General features: G+C 45.7%; 1 protein-coding gene across 1 annotated transcript in view; it reads right to left on the bottom strand.

Annotated features, from left to right (window-relative positions):
- PELI2 (pellino E3 ubiquitin protein ligase family member 2) overlaps positions 1-13,398 on the bottom strand; it is a 185,662-nt gene extending 172,264 nt beyond the window's left edge. The window contains exon 1 of the mRNA XM_052646986.1: positions 13,294-13,398. Within this exon, the coding sequence (XP_052502946.1) occupies positions 13,294-13,370 (77 nt within the window). The 5' untranslated portion in view covers positions 13,371-13,398. The remainder of the gene's footprint in view (positions 1-13,293) is intronic.
- Between the last annotated feature and the right edge of the window lie 4,774 nt (positions 13,399-18,172).

Below are 18,172 nucleotides of genomic sequence, written 5' to 3'. Positions count from 1 at the left end.
CCAGGCAAATGCAGAGAGGAGAAGGGCTTGAAGCTCCCTTTCCAAGCTGTAAACAAAATACGCATGTGAGCCTAAGTCATCACAGACAACGGCAAAGACAACGGCAAAAGAAGAAAGATTTCACCAGCCCAGGCTTAATCTGCTTAAAGCCCCTCTTTCCTGATGGACGATAAGCTCCAAGAAGGCAGGGACCACTCTGTTATCACCCCCTGTATCCCCAGCGTGAGAAGATGCCAACCAACTGATAATGCTCCAACTCTTATTTCCTTCCCCAAGGACTTCAATCTCCAGCCAAATCCTTCAAGGTTCCTAAACCCCACACCATTACTATTACTGCTTTATAAAAATCCAGGCCAATTTTCAAAACTCTGCTCAAAGGCTGCCTTTTCCAGGATTTTTTCCCCAGTTCGCAGCAATTCACATGCCTTTAACCTTCACTCTGTGGAGAGAATCAGGCCTCACAGTAATCCAAACCTACCTTCCAGTCATGCCCTGCCACTGATAAGGTGAGTTACCTGAGCAGAAGCCTCACTTTCCAAATAATGCAATCTAACTCCTGGGACTGATTAAGAAAAACACAAAAGAATCTGGCACACAGCACACCTGAAATAACGGCTCCCGCCATCCATCTCTCCTCGACACCACGTATAATTCGTTGCTTAGTTATTTGTCTTGCCCTTAGATTGTAGGCCCCTGGAGGGCATTTCCTTATGTGGGTTCCTAGACGTTAGATCATCAGCATCACCAAAACAGCAACCATAACAGCATCACCTCACACAGACTGAGTGGGTAATGTTTACTGCATACGCTTAGATACTGCCCAATTCCTAATATGTTCAGTGAATTCCACATTTAATTCAATAAATCCATACATGTGCAATAAAATATAAAATATATCTACCTATACATTTGTATAGGTTTTAGTGTAGTTTTAGTATAGTTTTTTTCCTTCTTTTTTTAGTATTCATTTGGCCGCGTCAGGTCCGAGCTGTGGCATTAGGGGTCTTCCTTGCTTCGTGCGGACTCTTTCACTGCAGTCCACAGATTCTCTAGTTGCGGTGCTTGGGCTTAGCTGCTTGGCCATATGTGGGATCTTAGTTCCTCTACCAGGGATTGAACCCATGTCCCCTACATGGGGCATATCCTTAACCACTGGACCATTAGGGAAGTCCCTTTAGTGTAGTTTTAAGCTTTACAATCTACAAAATTATAAAAGCTACAAAATACACCATTTGGGCATTTATTTAAACTTTTACACTTAGTTGATAAATTTTAAATGCAAAAGTTTTCATTTTATATGTATCAGTACTTCTGATTACAAATGACAAATGTTAAAACTTTTTAAACAGAATTTGGGGGAATTTTAAGATATTCCATTCATTTCAGCTACTACACAAATCCTTTTTCCTCTTTTTATGTCAAGCTGCTTGCTCACTTGGAAGGCAGTCACTTGCAGAATCTGTGCCTGGAGCTCTTTCTCTCCATCCTGAGGACTATGTTCACGGCTGGCAGCTCGGCTGTCACACTGTCCGCTTCTGAAGGGAGAACACTAGCCCAGCCCACCCCGCACCATGCCAGGCCACCTTCTGACGTTGCTTGCCCCCAAGCCAGCACACAGCCCATGGGAAAAATGAGACCCAGGAACTATACTTCCTTCGTATCACTGACAGTCACAGGTACAACTCATACAAATGAGCTCTTCATTGCCCTGTACCTGCAGGATGCTAGTATAGATGACCTCCCCACCTCCTCAAATCTCTGTTAGTTCTGTTATTCCGTTTGGGTGGCCTTTAAAAGCCTGAAAGTCCATCATCCACTAGCTGTCCTGGGGTTAAAGCTGCTTACGCTCTAGTCTTCCAGAAGCATGGTTTTCAGCTCTGCTGGGTCATTCTTCAACTGCCTGCTCTCAAAGAATATCAGGAGATAATACTGATTACGGAGATTAATGAACGCAGAGAGACTCACAGATGACTTACACATAATAAACTTTTTCCACAAATGCTTTTGTTAGCTAAGCTTTTCAGGCCATACAGTACTTAATGTTTGGAATAACTCATCTAAAAGGCTGAAATTGTGCTTATTAAAATAATCAATAACCTGAAAGAAACAAAAACTCAGTGAATTAATTCCCATTAGTCCATCCGATGTGACAGCTGAATCACATGCCAGTGTAATACCGGTGTTTCAGGTTGTCTACTGCTGTGTAACAAACCACCCCCAAACACAACAGCTTCTAAGGACAACCAGCACTCAGAACTCATTGATTTGGCAGAATGAGAAGGAAATTGCTCATCTTTGCTCCATGTGGTGTGGCCTGGGCAGCGTGATGGGCCCAAGGAGCCAAGATGGCTTTACTCAAGGTCAGTTGCCTCAGCAGAGTGGTTGCAGTGGCTGGGGGCTGGCCAGGCCTCTCTCCTTTTGTAATCCTGCCAGGGCCACCCTCTCTAGCAGGGCAGTCAAGACTTCTTTACATGGCAACTGCCTTCTAAGAAGGTGCTGTAGACTGAATTTATATGTTGAAGTCCTCAGCCTCAGTACACTTCAGAATGTGAATGTATTAGGAGACAAGGTCTTTAAAGAGGTGTGTGCATGCGTGCTAAGTTGCTTCAGTCATGTCCAACTTTTTGTGACCCTGGACTGGAGTCCACCAGGCTCTGCTGTCCATGGGATTCTCTGGGCAAGAATATTGGAATGGGTTGCCATGCCCTTTTCCAGGGGATCTTCCCAACCCAGGGATCGAACCTATGTCTCCTGTATTGCAGGCAGATTTTTTACCACTGAGGCACTGGGGAAGCCCCTTTAAAGAGTTTAAAATCAAAGTTAAGTTAGGTCACATAAGTGGGCCCTAATCCAACATGACTGGTGTCCTCATATGAGGGGCAGGGCCACCAAGGATGGGCACCTACACAAGAAAAAGCCACATGAGGACACAGCAAGAGACAGCCACCTGCAAGCCAAGGAGGGAGGCCTCGGGAGAAACCCAACTTGCTGACACCTTATCTCAGGCTTCCAGCTTGCAAAACTATGAGCAAGTTTCTGCTGTGTAAGCCACCCAGCCTATGGTGTTTTGTTATAGAGCAGCCTGGCAGATTAGTATAGAGAACAAAAACGGAAGCTAGAACACCCCTTAAGGCAGCATCCAAAAGTCACAGACCTCCGTCACAAAGATGGTTCAGAGCAAATTACAAAACCAGCCCACATGCAGGGGGAGGGGAGTTGCCACCTCAGAGAGGTCCAGCACGCAGGCCTGATTTGAAGATACTTGGGGAAAAACATGGGTCTAAGTTAAAGCCCCAGATTCTCTTATCTGATCTCCAACTGGTTGCAAGTCCTACTGGGAAAGTCGGGTAATGTCCACCTCAACACACAGCCTTTAAATACAGTTCTTTCACTGAATGGTTTACAGAGTCAAACAACTGAATGCTTATTATGTGGAAATAGTTCAAGAATGCAAAAACCCTGTTGAGAAGCATACACAGTACAGTCCTCTGTTCTCTCCAGTAGCTCTCCTGCATACCTTAGACAAACAGCTATGCAGCAAAACGACAGATTCCATTCTGCATTCTATCTGAGAGCACGTTATAATAAAAGCACCGAAACTCTAATGCAGTCTCATGTACCACAGCAAGGACCCAGTCTGTACGTTTCTGGGGATCTGGCAAGAAGCACACTTCTTTGTGTTTGCGGTCCTTGAGCAAAAAGGGCCGGATTTCCTCAAGGTAATCAGTTCATCAATCAAGCGCTCCAGAAACCCCTCCTTGCTCACCCATCACAAGTTCTGAAGATAGATAGAGGCCCCACAACCCTGCAGCAGGAGGCACAAGAAGGCCAGGTACAAACTGAAGGAGGCGGGGGGAGGCAGGCTTTGAAGGCGCCTGGAAGGTGAAATACTAAACAGCCGTTCCATACCAACAGCCTGGAAGCCAAACACACAACTGCTCACTTGCGTTGGATTTTGCTAAACTAATTTTGGATTTTGCTAGTACTAATTAGAATGGGAGCACAAGGCTAGAGATTCTTATCCTAAACACAGAGCGAAAAAGCAGGGTATGAATGGAGTTAAGTGTTTGCCAGTGAGAAGCATTATGCAGATGGCTGGACATAAAACCTCAATCAAGAATGACTTGCAGTAGTCTTAAATCTGCTGCTGAAAATACCCCCAATGCATACTTATTAGGTCTATCATCCAGGAGGAGGCTTGCACCCCAGCCATCATTAGCCAGCACTAATGACCGCAGCCTTTCGGCACCACCCCTGTGCACCGCAGTGCAGCTCCGGCAGCTGGTGGAATGGGAACAGATGGCCTGCTTCCCTTCAAGGCAGAACGTTCTGCAGGTGACAAAATGACTGTTAGGTGACTGACAAAAAGAAAAACAAACAAAAGTTGAAACAAGAGTATCTGATGTCAGTGAAGTACATGTTTAGTATCGCAGGAAGCCTTTAACTTGGGCTCTTCAGGTGGGGAGGGCTGTTTACAAAACTGCAGCTGTGTTCGGGAATCCGCGTTCCTTCCCAAGAGAGGAAACAGTCCCTGAGCCCCAGAGATGAGGCTGAGTTGAGCAGGGCGCTGCAGTGTGCCAGAGAAATCCCACCTCCTGAGCACCTGAAAAGGTGTACCCCGTACCCTAAGGAAGGAACCCTGTCCTCTAGGAGGGAAGAGCAAATCGTCTCAAGGAGCCCTGATGCTGCTGCTACTGCTAAGTCGCTTCAGTCATGTCCAACTCTGTGCGACCCCATAGATGGCAGCCCACCAGGCTCCCCCGTCCCTGGGATTCTCCTGGCAAGAACCCTGGAGTAGCTTGCCATTTCCTTCTCCAATGCGTGAAAGTGAAGCCGCTCAGTCGTGTCCGACTCTTTTAGCGACCCCATGGACTGCAGCCGACCAGGCTCCTCTGCCCACGGGATTTTCCAGGCAAGAGTACTAGAGTGGGGTGCCACTGCCTTCTCCATCAAAGAGCCCTAGAGAATGCAATTACCACCCTGAGCATGTGACACGGATAGACTACTCAGAATCCTTTGGCCCATAAGAGTGGAATCCACCCAGCGTGGCTTAGACAGGATTGAAAGTAAAGAAAGAACTGGAAAAAGGTGGGAGCTCTCGGAGGATACAGAGTTAATTTCTGAGAAATGTTGCCCCTGATTTTTGTATCTCCCAGGGCCCCACTACCTTATCCCTTGCACTTGACCCAACTAGTCCCCCCGCCCTGCCACCCAAGCACTCTCTTGCCCCATGTCCTGCGTGAGATTTCCCGGGGCCCTCTGAACTAAAGCTGTATCTACCAAGGTGCTGACTTGTCTGCACCGTCCACCTCTTGCACTGGAAGGTGAGCTCTCTGCTGGGCTGTCTACCTCACTCCTACTGTATGCAGCCCAGTGCCCAGGGCAGCGCTGCTCCTCAGTCAGTATTTCTGAGTCAGTGAACGAGTGGCAGCCCACTCACAACCTGGGACAGTGGTGTGATTGGACGTCTTGAGGGACAGGAATCAGATCCTGGCTCCCACACGCCTCGGCCTGAGCATCTCCTTGCACCCGCCGCTGCTGCAGCCCGCTCTGCAGAAGTGCTTTCTCTGCTACCAGTTTCCGAGCTGACAGTTCAGCTACAGTCTCCCAGGCCCGTAGGATAAAGTCCCCAGTCCTGCGGGGCTTGCCCTCCCACCCTCCTGGCTCACGATTCATTTCAACCCTCCAGCCATTTGGGACTTTTCTCCACTCCTCAAAGGAGCATGTGTGCTCATCTTTGGATCTTAGAATACTGTGGGCCGTCCTCCTAGAGCAATTGTTCCCTCTAACCTCTGCCTGGCTAGCCTCTTCTTGTCCCGGCACAGGGGCTAGGTGACCCATTGTGCTCCCCCATCACAGCCTATGCTCTAGACTGCTTTCTCTGTAGGCTCCACGGCAGCAGAGATGATACCTGTCTTGTTCACTGCATCCCTTAGTGCCAAGGACAGCATCTGACGGGTAGCAGATGCTCAAATATTGGTGGAATAAATAAATGAACTGAATATTTGTAATAGCCATTCCCTAAAGGGTTGTGACAAGAATAAGGCAGTAATTCACATGTCTGCCTTGCCTAGCTATATCCCCCGTGCCTGGAAGAGTACAATCCCATTAAATATTTGTTGAATGAATAAATTCCTGGCTTGCCTGATGTAACCCCACCCCTTTCTCTCCCACTTGGGAGAACACAGCAGAATGCAAGTGGATAAAGTCACATTATTACCGAGACATCTTGGAATCATTTGAAAGATCCATACTTTATTACATGTCATAAATTACTGGCCACATACCTCAAAACTGATCATCACATGTAAGGTGGCTGAGACAGTGGTTGAGAACAGCTGATTTAGACAAAGCTAAGAACTATGAAGCACTTTTCGCTCTCCTTATTTTTATTCTCCAGAAGATGAAGGTAACAGTAAGCTCAATAAGAACCATTAACAGAATCATTCTTACCTTCCATTTTCTTCTTATGAAATAGATTCTGCTCACCCTAGGAGAAACCCTTAGTTAAATCAGATGATGTTAGAAATTCCTGTTCAGTTATTTTACTCCCACACCAAGGAGCTCCACCAAGGGCTACACTGTCTCTGTTTCAAAGCCAATCCATGTCTCCATGTTGCTGATTCCTGCATAGCAGACACAAAACCATTGCCTCAACATGACAAGGGTGGTCTCCTTCAAATACGGCAACTGGTATGCTTTCGGTTTTTTGGTCTTTTCTGTATATACGTTTCATCCTTTTGCCAATTTTACTGATATGTTTTGGTAAAGCTGCTGGAGGGCTTCCCAGGTGGTAAAGAATCCAACTGCCAATGCAGGAGACTTAAGAGACGTGGGTTTGATACCTGGGTGGGAAAGATTCCCTGGAAAAGGGCATGGCAACCCACTTCAGTATTCTTGCCTGGAGAATCTCATAGAGGAGTCTGGCGGGCTACAGTCCATTAGGTCACACAGAATCAGACAGGACTGAAGCGACTTAGCATGCACACATGCAAAGTTACTAAAATCTGAAGCAAGCTGGTTTTGCTTTTGTTTACCTAAAGCATCCATATGGATCACCTGATGAAATGCAACTGAAAATGAAAAGTCCTAATGAAGGTTTCAGGCTTGGTGTGTTAAAGAGAGAAACAAATAAATCTGAGAGACCCAGACAAGAAACCACACAGACAGCCACATACTCCAAACAAGGCTAAAGTTAGTAAAGGAAAATATAGCAACCCAAAGCCAGTCGCATCACAACCCTTTATAGCCTACGGAAGTAGACACTCCATCCACACAAACAGATCTGTGCTCTTCAGATCACCACAAACGCTGAGAGATAGCAAAGATTTTGTTTTGTTTTGCTTTAAGTTCAAAGACCTTTCAGTCTATAAAGGATACTAGCGTTTGATGTTTGGGCCCAAATTAAAGAGGAGGACAAGAAAAGGAAAAGTGTTAGGATATATTTTAAGGTTTCTCATTACTACCAAGGGGAGGGGCCAAGGCACAGTGCCAAGGTTAAGACAAAACTGGCATCTAGAAATTGGAGCTGCTTGTTTCAAAAAATAAAGACCATAAACTCTCCTAGCAACAGCCCTCTTTGTCTTACCTGATAAAATGCTGCACAGTCTAAAGGGAAAACCACACGTACCCCCTGATTTCCCCCTTTTGTAGATCTTGAGCAGTTTCAACTACAACATGTTATTTTTAAGGCATATCTACAGAAATTCTTAACCATGTTTTGTGTGCAAAGGATCTTTCTGGCAGTCTTTAAAGTATACTGAGCCCTTTGCAGAAAAATAATTTTACATGTATAAAATACAATACAAAGGCTTAAAAATGAAGTCAGTCATTATCAAAGATAAGTTGTGATAAAATAATGTATGCATTTCTGGATTAATGCATTAAATAGCAAATCCAGCAGCAGGTCTATTTGTTGCCTATACACATAATGGAGTAAAATATTAAATCTCAGTTTGAATCCAGTAAAAGCAAAGATATATTTTCCCGCCATCCCAGTTCAAGGGTGCCCTGGATTCCATCTGTGAACTCTAGGTTAAAAACCTTTGGTTGAGATATCCAATAAAAATACATTTTGTGAAGCATCAAATGAAAAAGAAAGCTTTGCAAAAGGCATTATCCATTCAGCAGTGAGGTGAAGGGAACCAAGAGTAAAGCAATATGTTTCCAAAAATCATGACGGGCCATTAGTCAGAGAGAGAGCTGCATGCTTCAAATTGAATCCAGAAAGAGATTCAGCTTCCCTCATGCAAGTTACAAAAAACCTGCAGCTTTGGGGAACTGACAGCACTGCTGGAATCTGCCCTGAAGTGGGGAACCTGTGACCTGGCAGTGCAGTGATCCAGCTCAACTATGAACTTGGACAAACCTCCTTCCTTCTGGGAGTCTCGCGTTCCTCATCAGTAAAATTAAAGAGTGAAGTATGTACCATGGCCTCTTAGGGCCCTTTCAGTTCTAAAATTTCATCATCAGATTATCTCTTCCTTGTACTGGTTATTTTAGCCTACTGAGCTTAATTTTGAAACATCACTGCCCTCCTAAAACCTGGAACAGAAAGTTTTATCAAATTTTGAACACCCTCATGTACAATCTAACACCAACGTGTCAGATATATGTATACCATTACAACTTTAAAAAATGCCTATTTTGCACATACCAACTTCCAAAAAAGTAATCACAGCATCAATCTTTTCCACTATTAAACCACAGTTCCCATTCAAATTCTAGCACCACCACCTTCAGTTCAGTTCGGTCGCTCAGTCGTGTCCGACTCTTTGTGACCCCATGAATCACTGCACGCCAGGCCTCCCTGTCCATCACCAACTCCCGGAGTTCACTCAAACTCACGTCCATCGAGTCGGTGATGCCATCCAGCCATCTCATCCTCTGTCGTCCCCTTTTCCTCCTGGCCCTAATCTCTCCCAGCATCAGAGTCTTTTCCAATGAGTCAGCTCTTCGCATGAGGTGGCCAAAGTGCTGGAGTTTCAGCTTCAGCATCAGTCCTTCCAATGAACACACAGGACAGATCTCCTTTAGCATGGACTGGTTGGATCTCCTTGCAGTCCAAGGGACTCTCAAGAGTCTTCTCCAACACCACAGTTCAAAAGCATCAATTCTTCAGTGCTCAGCTTTCTTCACAGTCCAACTCTCACATCCATACATGACCACTGGAAAAACCATAGCCTTGACTAGACGGACCTTTGTTGGCAGAGTAATGTCTCTGCTTTTGAATATGCTATCTAGGTTGGTCATAACTTTCCTTCCAAGGAGTAAGGGTCTTTTAATTTCATGGCTGCAATCACCATCTGCAGTGATTTTGGAGCCCCCAAAAATAAAGTCTGACACTGTTTCCACTGTTTCCCCATCTATTTCCCATGAAGTGATGGGACCGGATGCCATGATCTTCATTTTCTGAATGTTGAGCTTTAAGCCAACTTTTTCACTCCCCTCTTCCACTTTCATCAAGAGGCTTTTTAGTTCCTCTTCACTTTCTGCCATAAGGGTGGTGTCATCTGCATATCTGAGGTTATTAATGTTTCTCCCAGCAAGGAATACACAAAATCAATGCATGCAGAATTACTGAGATTATGTTAACTACATTTTCCACATTTGAGCCACTGACCAACATTACAAGGTATAAACCAGAAAGGTTCTTGACAACTACACAATCCAATCATATTTCATTATTGCTAAAGAAACAGGAAGAAAGTGAGGGCTGGGTGCATGTACTCAGTCATGTCCGATTCTTTGCGATCCCATGGACTGTAGCCCACCAGGCTCCTCTGTCCGTGGAACTTTCCAGGCAAGAATACTGGAGCAGGTTTCCTACTCCAGGGGATCCCCCTGACCCAAACAGCCTCTGCAGCATCTCCTGTATTGGCAGGCGGATTCTTTACCACTGGGATACCTGGGAAGCCAGAGACTGAAGGACTAAGCCACTACCACAAAGCCAGTGGGCAAGAAAGCAGAAATTCAGTCCAGGTCTTCTGAATGCTGATTCATACTCTTACCAACAAACTACATCGAACTACCTCTCAAATCCGGACACGCTTCCCCAAGTTTAACATTTTAGTCAGGTTTAAAATGAACAGCAAAAAAGACCTGACAGGTAGATAGTCATTTCTCTATCTTTCATTATGTAATGGATGCAGCAAAAAGTAGTGGCTCTGATGCATTCACTGGCTGGAATCATGAAAAAATTAAATTCTACCAAGCTGCTAAGAAAATGATGACCCTACTAAAATCCTAACTGGGATTCTCTTAACATTGTGTAATGCATGAAAAGACGCAGAAGTATTTGCGTATGAATATAGACATATACGTATATAGCTCCTCAATCTGCACTCCAGGATTTCTGAGCAACATTTTGCTACAAAATTTAGAAGAGAAAAAAAAGGGCAATCACACAACAGTTTTGTTTTTAATGAAAAAATGCACTGTATTTTATAAGCAAAAAGCTTTTTATGAATACTAATATGGGGCATTTTTAGATTTCAAGATTAATTTCATCAATAAAAAAATCTAATAGAAATTTTTACATTATGTTATAGATGATCAGACGTGTAACATTGATAATAATTTTTATTTGATCATCACTGGTGATTTAAGAGGGAGGGCGCTACCTCAAGTCCAAAGGGTACGATAATGATTAATAAGGGTTGTCTTAGAGTCTACCTACCTTTTCACTATTTCCCCACATTCTTCAGTGTGGTCAATATTGTTAGAGAGTCAGAGAACTACTCTCAAAAACAGAAAATGGCCCCAATTCTTCTCAAGTATTGAAAAACCAAACTTAGCATCTTCTCAGAGCCTGGTCTCAACTCACCTTTCACCTCCTCAGAGAAACCTTCCCTGCCTTCCCAGCTACAGAAGGCAAGACCTGCCTATTGCAAACGTCTCCTAAGCTAACCCATTTCTGTTGAAAATCTGGCAGTGCCCCAAACTGCCATTTATTATTCATTTGTTTACATGTTTCCTTCTGTTTATATCTGCCACTCCACACTACAATGAAATAGCTCCCTGTGCACTTCTGGATCTTCCATGCCTAAACAGTGCTGGCACATAGTAGGTGCCCACAAACCGCTGAGTGGCCTAAAATATTAATATAAGTGCTAATTCCATCATGGACTTCCCTTATAGCTCAGTTTCTAAAGAATCTGCCTGCAGTGCAGGAGACCCGGGTTTGATCCCCAGGTTGGGAAGATCGCCTGGAGAAGGAAATGGCAACCCACTCCAGTATCCTTGCCTGGAAAATCTCATGGACACGGGAGCCTGGTGGGCTGCAGTCCATGGGGTTGCAAAGAGTCCGGCACGACTGAGCAACTAACACTTAATTCCATCATACTAAGTGTCTCCTGGAAAAACATCGGTAAATAACAGCACATGCAACTGGAGAAGTATTTACATAGCCTGCTTTAGTATAAGCCTGATCGGAGGACAATTCAATCCTTTTTGGGGCTTTGGAATGTCCTGCACTTCCAGCTATGAACACAAACCCTCTCCAGACCCACTCACACCCTGCTTTCATGAAACATCTCAACGACTATTTCCTCAAAAGGAAATAATGAAATAAAGTCCTGGCCTAAGTTAATCTTTCGTGTCAGGTTCACAATGTTAAACATACTTTGAAGCCAGCCACACAAACAAAACCAAACTGCACAAAATTAGGCTGGGCTGAGGTTACATAATACACGCTAAACTCTAGCTTTTTGCCTGCCAGTCCTCTCTCCTTCCACTGAATCTTGATGTTTGTCTTTTAAGTTCAATTAGATGCAGGTGAGAAAAATGCTTATCTGAAACAGCTTCCAAATAGGTAAATGAGCTTTCCAATGATACTCCACCTAACACTGTAGCTACAAAGTACGCCAAACTGGACAACTTTGAGCTGGGCTGTGTCTGGAAGCTTCTCTTAAAAATTCCTCGCTTTAAAATTATCTTTAAGCCGGCACTTACTTCAAGGTATTCAGTTATCAAAACACATTTTTCAGAGTGCCCTGAGTTCTTCCATACCCATGACTCTTCACACGTGCGCTAAGCCTACCTTTCAGCACCCCTAATGTTCAGAACACAAGTCTTTCAAGAGAGGAGGACAAAAGCGCGGGTTTCCGAGAGTGACAGATCCAAAGGGAAAAATAATCCTTTCTCTTTTCTCCTTCAAGGCTAAACCCAAGCTGCTCCTTCTCCCGAATCTACCGCACTTCCCCACCCCATTCCGCTCCCCTTTCACTGCCCACTTTATCCTGCTTTAATCCCAGCGAAGCCTCTCTCCAGGCTTATTAAGGGTAAACAATAGAAATGTCACAAGGAAACTCAGGAAGTAGATGAAGTCCCTAATTGCTGCCGTTTAAAGATGGTAGATAATTACTATCTTCAGAATGTGGTTTTCACAAGCCGAGAGGGAGCAGAGGCAAGCGAGGATGGCGAGCTCCCCGCCGCTGGGAGGACATCTGCGAGGCCGAATCCCAGGACCGAGGGACAGAGAGGATGCAGCCCCGCGCGCCCCGGAGCCCGGGCGGGTGCAGCGGCTTTCCTGCCCGCTCCCCGACACTCCCGGCGGAGAGAGCCGAGGGCCGGCCCGGCCGCCCGGGTCGCAGACAGTTCACCGCCCTGGGGCTGCGGCTGCTGCGGCGGTCACCATAACAATATGCAAGGCGCTGACCGCGGACGCCCCTCGCTCGGATCCCACTGCCCGCAGCGCCGAGACGCCGGTGCCGCGCCTGGAGTTCCGGGCCCGGGGCTCACAATAAGAGGGAGCAGAGGGACCCTGGGGCCCTCTCAGTTTCGCCAAGGTGGAGGGGTAGTCCTCGGACACCGCGAGGTGCCCACGACGGCTGTGCTTCAACCCTGGTCCCTATCCCCGACACCCGGCCCGGGGCACGCGGGGAAGTCGAGCCTCTGCCCCCACGGTAATGCCAAGGACTTAGTCCCCGAACGCTACGCCCCGAACGCTTAGTCCCCGAACGCTACGCCCCGCGGGGCTCCGAGGTCGCCCCGCCGCTGCCTTCGCCCCGGGCTGACCGCGCTCCGCCACTTCCCTCGCCACCGTCCGCGGCGCGGATAGCGCATCCCTGTGCCTGCAGCGACCCGCGCGCGCGGATCGGGGCATCCCACCCCCACTCCCGCCGTCCCAGCCCTCCGAGACGCTCTACCGGCCCAAGCGCCCTACCGATGGCCAGAGAACCCCCAAACCACCCCGATGGCCCTGCTCCGGGATGTGGGTGCGCGGCGGCCACCCAACCCGGAGCGCTTGCTGCCCGCCCCCATGCTCCCCTGGTCGGGGATCCCCGGACTCACCCCAGTACCACCAGCTCCCCGTATTTCACGGGCTCCTTATTGGGGGCGCAGTGCTCCTCCTGGCCGGGGGAAAACATGGAGCCCTGCTCGGCCGCCGCCGCCGCCGCCGCCTCCGCCGCGATCCCCGCTGAGTCCGCGCCGCCGCTACAATCCCATCCCGAGAAGGGAGTGAGCGCGCCGGGGAAGGGCACGGCGGCGAAGGGGGCGCGGGGCGGCCAGTCCCGCGGCTGCTCCGTCGTGGCTGCGTGGCTGCCCTGCCGGGCTCTCTAAGAGCTCCGCGCGCCGCGGCTGCCCCGAGCTGGACTCGGCAACAAATGGGACCGGGCAGCAGGGAGACCCACCGCGCGAAGCGCCGCCGCCGCCGCCGCCGAAGCCCCGCGGGAGGGAGGAAAGGAGCGAGCGAGCCCGGGAGGGGCGGGGGCAGCGGGCGGGGGAGGGGCGGGGGCCGGCCGCAGAGGCGCCCCGCCCGCGCGCGGGCAGGTGGGAGCCGCCCCGCCCTCCGCGAGCCGCCCGCAGCCCTCCGCCCACCCGGCGCCCCCTCCCCCGGCGCGTGGGGCCGCCCAGGTCCACTCCCCGCCCCCCCAGGGCCCAGCGGCGGCTCGCCCCCGTGTTATGTAAACATAGAGTAAAAGGGAAAGGAAGTTCTTAAAGGAGCAGCTCTATTTTTTTTTTTCCTCTCTCTCGCTTCCTTCCCCAAACTTAACGGCGCGGGCACCTCAGCCCTGGTCGCCGAGTTCTCCAGCGGCCGAAGGCTGCGCAGGATCCCCGGAAGCACGGCGGTTTAGGTTCCCAAGCCTAACTTAGTTTCCTCGGGTTAACTAGCTGTAAATAAAGAACCTGCTCTCCGGATATGGGAGCATTAGCTTTCCCGGTGTCACCGTGTCGCGGCACACTTTCGGAGGTGTTCCACACGCGCACCAGGAGCCTCCTCTTCCGAAACCCAGTCCTTTAAAGCTTGAAGAAGTCTAGAAATTTGGAGGGCTTTGCCAGTTGGCACGGAATTAGAGGGAGTTTTGAAGACGCTTGGAGCACCCCTCCATTGTGCAGGATGTAACATCCCGGTCTGTCGTCAGCAGACTTCCACGTGGTTCAAAAAAAAGTTGTGTGTGTGTGTGATTTTAATCCATACGCTCTCCCCTTTCCCATACCTTCTCTCAATCCCCTAAGCAATTGAAAAGAAAATTATTTGAGTAAACTTTTTAGTGAATATAAAGTTTCCTTTATTATCATAATTTAGCCAACGCATTATGTTTGCTTTTTTATGCGTTTCTAAATAGTTACCAGGCTTTGAAATATTTTAGAGTATAATAGATTTACTGACTGCTGTTTCTCATCATGCAGTATTTTGTTTTACCACTTATTAAGCACTCATACTGGACACTGCATATTATTGTCAGTCACTGCCTCTCAAGATTGTTAAATATTTAAATACATATTGCAAACCCTATGTATAAACACTGACTGGTTGGCTATCACCCTAAGTAAAGGACTAGGGAAAAAAAATTTCATCACAATTGCAATAACCTTCCATTGTGCTGTTCAGTAGGCTTTGTCTAACATTCTCTGATAGGTTATTGCTACATTAACATGATCTGCAGGAAATTTTACTTCAGTTAGTGACTAATTTTTTTTAATTGGGGCTTTGGAATTATATTGTTTCAAAGTAACTAAAGCCACACCATTGGTAAAAAAAAAAAAAAAATTTAAACAACTTCACCTAAGTATAAAATTTCTTTACTTCAACTGCACACAGCTATCCTGCATAGTTTACATATCCTCTGTAACACATGTGTGTGTGTATTATTAGTTTTAACCAACAATCCTTCACTAAAGAGTTGAATGCTTTCTCATCACTAGAGTCTTGGTGTGAATTTCTGGCTGAATTTCTCTGCCTAATTAATGTAGTCTTCATCTATCTACTCTATGCTCCTACTTACCATATAGATGTGTGACTAGCAAAGATCTATCAGAATCATGCTGTGGTGATGAAGTCTCCGGTTATTATAGTACCTGGCTTTGTCATTCTAACTTCTCTAGGCTTGTTCTGTTGCTGCTACTGCTCTCTAGGCTACAATTACCCCCTCTCTCCTTCTCTCTTGGCATGCTGTGCTTTTGTGCGTTGCATTACACTGTTCTGGATCCATTTCCTCCTTGCTGTGCTCTGCATCTGCTCTTAGGAAGATGGAAACAAACATTTATTAACCTCCTACTAAGCTTCAAACACTAGGCTGAGAGTTTCCCAGAAAGTGCCCAGTCTTTGCAGGACCTCCGTTCTAGCTGTCTGCCAAAATGGAGAGTTTCCAATAGAGCGTCTCTGACTTCCAGAAGGCCATCTCTCTCTTTTTGCTCTCCCTGCATTTCTTTGAGCTTGTTTAAAAGTTCTTCATCAGGTCTATCTTTATCAGAGTTACTTAAAGGAAATGTTGCTTTGAATCTAGTTTTTGTAGCAGTGGAAGCTTTTTATCCTAAGCAACTCAGGGCTGGCAAACCAGTTCGGGGAATCATACACTGGAAAACCTCAGGAATGCATACAGGGACCAGGAAAGGAAATCCAAATGAGCAAAAGGGCCGAGTGAGGACTGTGGCAAATTGGTGCCATCTCAGAGGGGCACCAGTCATTCTTCTCCAGTTACTTGTTGCCATGTGACAATAATAGCTTACTTATTAAAGTTGCTATATTTGACTTTCTTTTAAAGTGCAAATCCTGTGTTTTATGCCAAATCTCCTAACTTTTAACTTTTGTAGGCAACTCATACAAGTTCTGTTGTTAGGTTTTAAATACAGCATAGACCCACCAAGACCATATCTGTTTTCTAGATTGGGCCCAAGTTCCCCAAATTTGCTTTTGTCTGGTTTAAAGAAAATATATAAGTGAAAGTTTTAAAAAATAAAACAAAAAAACAGAAAAACAAAACAAAAACACCTCTCAAGGGGAATCAAATGGCAAGGCTGCGAGGGGAAAAGAGTGGTGGGGCACAAACTTAATCTTTTTCAGCATCCGTGGCTGTGTCCCCACAAAAACCAGTTTGCACCTTTCCCTGTCTATTCCTCATTACAGTTTTCTGTTCACAACTTAAACCAATTAGAGCATTACCCTCACCATTCCCTGCTAACATTAGGAATCTGATTGTAGCATAAATTTTTCTCTTTCTGAATGTAATTGTTTTAGTTAGTAGCTCTAGGCTGGTGGGACAATCTGGCTGTGCCATCTGCCAACCCACTGAAAGCCAGGGTGGGCTTGACTGACCTGGCTGCCAGGGCAGACCCCCACCCCTTCCCTCCCTGCTTGCCATTCCATTTGTGTCTCTCCTAAACCACTCTCCTGAAGAGAATGACCCACCCACAGTGTCCTACAGGGGGCTGATTCTGCTTCTTGGGCTACCTAAGGCCATATGTTAACCTCAAAATAAAAAATGTTATGCTTCCTCTTACATTACCCCTGCCTCAGTTATACCTATCTCTTTTAAGTTAGAATGAAAGGTTTACTGAAGAAGTTTATGTTTGCCTTAGCCATACCTTAAATAAAATCAATCCAATAACTTCCAGTATTTCTAGAATAGTCTAATTTTTAGTCATTCTCCATTCTACCTTAGATGTTTATGTTTGCAAAGACTAAGGAGTAAGAAGATACATTCAAAAATATATTTTATGATAAACATCATTATTTCATGAAAACTTAGATCACATTTTTGTTATTAAATTTTATGTATACATATATATATATATTTTTTTTTCCTGATTGGGAAAGTAACTTGAGCTCCTTGTCAGAAATTTGGAAAGCATTAAAAAGGGGATATGTTTGTATCTTATTTTATTTAAACTATCCATAGGCTAATTACCCAGAAACAACCCTGGGTGACATTTTTATGTATTTCCTTCACCTTTTTAAAGTTTTTATGTGGTGTGATAATACTGTGTCTAGTCACCTCTCACACAGTTTACCCCCTTTTTTCAACTTATTATTACATTGTGAGCAGCTTTTTTCTTGTCACTAAAACTTCATTTTTGTTGTTTTCTCATGTGTATCAACATCTATTACCCTCCCTTCCTCTTATGAAACATTGGGAAGATTTCTAACTTTTGGTCTTCTAAATAATAAACATATTTATATTAGTTATTACTGCAAGAGAACAGTTTCCTACAAGTAAAATTATTACATCAAAGGGCATGAACATTTTTAAGACCCTTTGATGCATATTTCCAAACCATTTTTCAAAATGATTATGCCTGCCAAGTTATACTGCAGCCAGCAGTAAATGAGACAGCCTGCCTCAGGGAACTCACACTAGCATTTTTAAACCCTCACTAATATGACAGGTGATAATTTTTATTTGCCTTTCTTTGATTGCTAGTGTGAGGTACACTCACTTTTTTAAAAAATTGGGATCTACCAATTTTTTAATGAGATCTACCCTCAACAAAACTTTTAGAGTCCAGAGGAGGCAGTAATCAGACCATCCCCAAGAAAAAGAAATACAAACAGGCAAAATGGCTGTCTGAGGAGGCCTTACAAATAGCTATGAAAACAAGAGAAGTGAAAGGTAAAGGAGAAAAGGAAAGATATACCGATTTGAATGCAGAGTTCCAAAGAATAGCAAGGAGAGATAGGAAAGTCTTCCTCAGTGATCAGTGCAAAGAAATAGAGGAAAACAATAGAATGGAAAAGACTAGAGATCTCTTTGAGAAAATTAGAGGTACCAAGGGAAATTTTTGTGCAAAGATGGATACAATAAAGGACAGAAATGGTGTGGACCTAACAGAAGCAGAAGTTATTAAAAAGAGGTGGCAAGAATACACGGAAGAACTATGTTAAAAAGATCTTCACAACCTGGACAATCACGATGGTGTGATCACTGACCTAGAGCCAGACATCCTGGAA

The sequence above is a fragment of the Budorcas taxicolor genome, chromosome 10 (assembly GCF_023091745.1).
Source record: "Budorcas taxicolor isolate Tak-1 chromosome 10, Takin1.1, whole genome shotgun sequence".
Taxonomy (NCBI): domain Eukaryota; kingdom Metazoa; phylum Chordata; class Mammalia; order Artiodactyla; family Bovidae; genus Budorcas; species Budorcas taxicolor.
The sequence above is the reverse complement of the archived record's forward strand: the minus strand, read 5'-3'. Positions and strand labels throughout refer to the sequence as shown.